At 30.1% G+C, this 5,946-nt stretch overlaps 1 protein-coding gene across 1 annotated transcript; it reads left to right on the forward strand.

Moving 5' to 3' along the window:
• Nucleotides 1-832: 832 nt before the first annotated feature.
• LOC137831667 (18.5 kDa class I heat shock protein-like) lies at nucleotides 833-1,611 on the forward strand. The gene has a single exon (XM_068639438.1). It carries the CDS (start codon nucleotides 930-932, stop codon nucleotides 1,365-1,367), a length of 438 nt encoding a protein of 145 aa, XP_068495539.1. The 5' UTR covers nucleotides 833-929; the 3' UTR covers nucleotides 1,368-1,611.
• The last annotated feature ends 4,335 nt before the right edge of the window (nucleotides 1,612-5,946 follow it).

The following is a 5,946-nucleotide window of genomic DNA, read 5'->3' on the forward strand; positions in this document are numbered from 1 at the left end:
TGACAATTCGAGTTTTTCTTGCTATTCTTAGGGTTTTATCCAATTTGTGTAGTTTTTTTCTCACCAAAGACAAGGCCACAACTCAAGCCAAACAAAAAAAAACACAGATACCCGAAACATTCACACTGCTGTTAAGATCACATCGTGACCAAATTTTAAAACTTTAATTGCCATGTGTGCTCTCTGCTTAAATAAACTATTAAATTGTTTGTCGAAACGTAATTGTTAATGTCGTGGACGCAATGCACGACAGTATCAACAATGTCATTTAAAAAAAATTAAGAATGTCTTTATATGTAATATAATGACTAATTTATAAGTCTTTTAACACATGCAAAACACGTAAAACGTTAGTATACTTAAAGAAGAAAACAGTTAATTGAACCACAAAACGACATTCTCCAGACAAAAGAAAAGGAACATGTTGATACGCACCGATCTGAACCACAGTTTATAATAACAACAAGGACCGTAACAGCTGCTATAATGCTTTACTTTCCATCCTTCAGATATGACAAAACAAGTGCTGGTCGCAAATGTCTTCAACCCAATAATATGTCGGCAATTTTTTTTCCCCTTTCACATTTTCTTTATCCAGAAAATAAATAAATAAACTTTTTTATTCCTTTTAAATATGTAGAATTAGGCTCGTATTTATTTAAATTTAATATTTAGCAGTGATTTTTCACTGTAAAATGATATGAAAAATAGAATAATCAAAATAAAATTGAACCGAAAATTAGAAACACATTTGGTTGGCCCAATTGTTTTACGTAGCCCGGCCCAAGAACATTATAGTTATCTGTTTGATTAAAAAAAGGAGAAAGAATTTGTTGTGTTTGAGGTTGGAGAAGGTTGAGAAAGGTTAAAGGCGTTAATTAGAAGCAGGTTCTAGATTGTTGTGGTTTGAGCAGAGAGAGTGTCGAAAGATGTCAATCGTTCCAATGAACCAGGAGGAGGGCAACGCCTCCAATCTCTTCGCTATGTGGGATCCGTTCCTCGATTTTCCTCTCCCTCCTTCCATCTCCAATTTCTTCCCCGGTTTCGAATTCGGATCCGGGTCGTCGGTGAACACCCGTGTGGACTGGAGGGAGACGTCCAGAGCTCACGTGTGGAAGGTGGCGCTTCCCGGCTTCACCAACGAAGACGTGCTGGTGGAGCTCCAAGACGAGAGGGTGCTCCAAGTGAGCGTGGAGAGTGGGAACTTCATGACCAGGTTCAAGATCCCCGACAACGCTAACCTCGAACAACTCAAAGCCAACATGCGTCACGAGGTTCTTGTTGTCACTGTTCCCAAGGTTCACCAACCCCTTCCTCCACCTCCTAGTAGGAATCTCAGGGTCGTTCAAATTGACGGCACCGACTGAACCCTTCACCAGACAATAACCTCAGTGAGCAAACTCTGTCTCTTCAATTTGTTCACTCTAAAGTCCAAACAAAGACATAAAAACGCTGTCGTTCTTGTTGTCTTTAACCATGTCGTGTGAGTCTATGTCCGATCCAGCTCTGTTTTGTAAGATGTGTGTGCGATACCCTGCTCTGTTAAGTTAAACCAATGTAAATATTATATATATATATCATGTTTGGAAATGGATGTTCTACGTACCCAAATGGTTTGTTAGCTTTTCCCACTCAGGCTAGTGCGACTCATTTGCAAATGTTTTTTTGATAACTAAGTCATTTTTACCTGCTTTTCATGCAAACGCTACCATGAACTTCTTCAGCAACTCTAACTCTAATAAATCAATACCCTTTTTAATGTATTGGGAATCATGGTTCTTGGAAACATTGTTGGAGTTGTGGCGAAATTACTGTCGATTCATCTCAAAGTTGCTTTCTTGGCCGGTTGGTTTTGGTGTTTAGCTTGGTGAATCACTTCTGGTGTCATAAGTTGGTTTTTTTATTTATCAGAATTTCAGTTATCTTTATCTGATCAACTTTTTGGACGATGAATCACCATTTAACTAACATTATTTTCTCATTTTTCCTTAATTTTTTTTATCAGTAATGATACATTAACAATCTACTTAATTTATCAACTTGAGATTGATAATATGAAGAAAAGTTTGTCATCCAAAAACTGAAATTTTAGATAAAGAAATGGAATTTCATAAAAAAAAATGAAACTGAAATTTTAGATAAAAAAATGAAATTGATGGAATTGTAAACTGTACAAGTGGTCAATATATTTTTTTTTATAGTCTGATTTCGCCTGAATAGAAAATTGCACTTGTGTCTTGTTCACTCAACATCGTGTGCCCTATAATGTCTCCAAATTAAGGAGCATGATATTGATGTTGATATTGCATAAAAGACGCCATTAATAAACGGGTAGACTTTAGGATAAGCCTGCGTGAAAAGGTAATTGGAGGAGGAGATTGAAGGTTGTTGATGTGTATTCAACTTTGTGTATCAATTGGTCATGTTTTTCTTCTCTATTGAACTTGTACAAAAATAGATTAATACCGCAGTTGACTGTAATAAAAGGGAAAACATCAATCTTCCTATGATGCTTTGAATAGGTTGGTAAAGAGCATCTTATCAGTGACTGTCTAACTTCATATAGCCCAAAACAAATAGTGAGATTATGATATAGCTTTAGTGTATGTAAAATCACCTTGAGCAAATAAAAAAGTTTGAGTTCTTCTGCCATGAAGGAGTACAATTCATCATGTTTGTATGGATAAATTCATTTATTATTTTATTATATTTGTTATTTAATTAATATGATAAGGTTCTTATAAATTTAAATTAAAGAACTGTTATTGTAGGACACATTGTAGTATGACAACTATCTTTTTTATCATAAAATTATTAAAAAAAATCACTTAGTTACATAAATTAATATATATGATAATGATCTTTATTAGATAAAGATTAATAAATATATAAACGATGTATATGAGAATGCGATCATTGATTTTATTTAAGAATTATTAATAGTAAACCTTACTTTTAAATTATCAAAATAAAATTACAATGAAGACATTTGATATTTTCTTACACGACATTAGCAGTAAACAAGTTATTTACTATATTTTGATTTTAGAAATCTAATAAGCGCTAGGTGAATAGTATGAACTATTATTAAATTCTTGTAGAATTAATTATGAATTAAGAAAGAATCTATCAACTCTTCTTACTCAATTTGATTCTTTATAAAATGAAGAACTTGACCAAGGTAATTGAATTAAAGAAGAAAAGAGTTTCTAAGTTATTCACTATAGCCATCAACTTGTTACACTTTGATAATATTACTACAGGACAGTTTATTTGGAGTTACATCTATGAGGGAAATATTACACTAATTCTTGAAAATAAAACATATTGCTTTATGTTTCATGTTATCTTGACGATGAAAAGTGTTGCTAGAAGTAACGTTTAATCATTAAATCAATGTTATTAATTTATTAGCAGCCTTGGATCTACTAGTTCACATACTAACCAATGTTCTAGATTTTTTTTAAATAATAATTTTATTATTTTATTATAACGTTCTAGAATTTTATACAGGTTGGGAAGGAATCGTTTCCTCAAATGATTGTTGGTGGTTCCAGTTTTCGATTGTGGTTCTCAATCTCGGTCAGAAGTAGGATACCTATAAGAGGTACTCTGACACTCAAGTTATGATTATGTATTTGAAGGTTGAAGTATTAATTGTTGTAATAAATGCGTACCTTTATCTTGGACAAATTGCATATTTATAACAATGGACCTTCAATTTTAGATCTGAATCAAGATAAGTTATCCAATTAATCTCGATTTTAAGATAACATCTTGTATCATAATTATGTTAATCATGTTATATTGAGGAGTGTTCGTTATGTCTTGATATCTCATTGGCTATATTAGCCAAATGGTATTTGAGTGACTGAATCTATGTTCAGCCTTTAAATTGTGTCGCTGAAAACCTCTAAACTTAGTCAAACATATTGGAAAATTTAATATGAGATAATTTTTTGTAAGTGAAATATTTATATTATTTGGTAATACAAAAGAAAGTTTGTTCCCCTTAGAATATATTTGGCCAGTTCAGTGTCCTGTTGATAAGAAGTAGAAAAAAACAAACAAACTTGCTGTTACATTTTAGTCATAGCATAAAGCAAACAACAGATGTGAGTGTCTGTTTTTGGCTAAATTTGTGGTAAAAGCTTACCTTTTGAAGGGTTCTTTTTTGTTTTCACAATTTTGTCATGCAGAATGTATGAGTTAAAAAGAAATCGATCTATTTATTTCCACTGCGTGTGTTTGGAATACCTTTGGAGGTGTTTTATCAAAGTTTAAAGCCTTGAATCCATATATTAACAAAAAAAAATGATGAATTTGCAAACTATGGCTTATGGAAATTACACACAACTCAAAATTTACATGCACTGTATTCTTAATTGTTATATATAAAGTGAAAAGGACTATCTACATACAATTTCCTAGAAGGAAACATGAAAATGAAGTTTGCCTAAAAACCCTATTATGAAAAGAAAAATGTGAAATGTTAGGGTCCCTTTCTTCTTCAAACCTAATTAACATGTGTTGTGTTATTATTGGAGCTAGGAGTCGTAAGCATGAAGCAACAATAATAGAATTAGTGCAACCCAGCCAAATCGAATCTTGGATATCAATTAACATTAAATTTGGATTAGATTTGTCCTTATCAAATAGCAACACTTACTCCTTTTCAAACCATTCATTAATGCATGATTATCAAAGTCAAAACTAATACTCCTTCCAATTCATATATAAGAATACGTAATCTTACGATCATTAAAGATGTTAGTTTTTTAATTATATATATAATTATATTTGTTAATCACGTTTAAAATATTTTTTAGAATGATAACATCGAATTGAACTAATTAAAATTTATTTGAATTTTAACCCATCAAAAGTGTGTTTTTATTTTATATTTTGTTAAGAAATAATATCTGAACAAGATGAATATAATAGAAGTAAAGTGACGAAAATAAAAGATTATTTAATAAAAATATGAAAGCTAAACTCTTATTTGATTATTCTGTTTCTACTTTTATTTGAATAAAAAATGAAAGTTTTGCAAAACACATTTCGTTTGATGTTTGAAAATATCTTTAAAGAAAACGTTTCTAAAAATACTGCTAAGTTTGAAATGATTGAATTAGCTGACTTTTCAAAAGTAACCAATAAATGAAAAAAAATGATATAATAAATCACTTCAATTGTTCATGAAAACAGGAACCCGTGCCTATCGATAATAAATAATCATAAATTCATTGAAATATTAATTATTAATTTCCTCTTCAACAAATAAGAATATTTTATCCTTCACTTAGGTTGTGTTTGGACTAGGAAGAGGATGTGGGGAGATATAAAAGAGTGGATGTTTGAGGATTTGAGAAGAAAGTGCGAAGAAAATTAGTGTCTTTGGATTGAGGTATTTTAGACTAGATTTTTTAAGAAAGTTTATTGGAGTTTGTGAGTGATGTGATGGTTGCGAGATTTTTTTAATTTTTTTAAAAAGTGTAAAATATAAGTTTACAAACTTATCTTTGTATTTAAAAATATTTAAATAATGAAATATGATGTATTTTTTGTGTAGATTTAAATTAATTAAAATATTTTAAATTATATTTTGGTACAATTAAATAATTTATTTCGATACTGTTAAATAATTACTTTTGAAAAAAATACGAGTTACTTAATATTACCGAAACATGAAAAGAATCATAAAAACAATATTATCTAAGCATATGCAAATTTATTGTTATATTTATTTATACATTTGGAAAGCTTTCTATATTCATTGATTTAGATTGTATGTAGATACATAACCATGTAGCTATTTTAGAGGACATTTTATAATAAAAAAATATTATATATAGAGTAAATTGTACAACAAATTTATAAAAAAAGAAAACATATATAGAATAAAGTATGAAATATCATAATATGATGATTATGATGGAAAAATAA

The sequence above is a fragment of the Phaseolus vulgaris genome, chromosome 11 (genome assembly GCF_000499845.2).
Source record: "Phaseolus vulgaris cultivar G19833 chromosome 11, P. vulgaris v2.0, whole genome shotgun sequence".
Classification (NCBI taxonomy): Eukaryota; Viridiplantae; Streptophyta; class Magnoliopsida; order Fabales; family Fabaceae; genus Phaseolus; species Phaseolus vulgaris.

Bases quoted from the DNA above. Each gene is read 5' to 3' on its own strand.
- LOC137831667 (XM_068639438.1), top strand. From the start codon at position 930: ATGTCAATCGTTCCAATGAACCAGGAGGAGGGCAACGCCTCCAATCTC.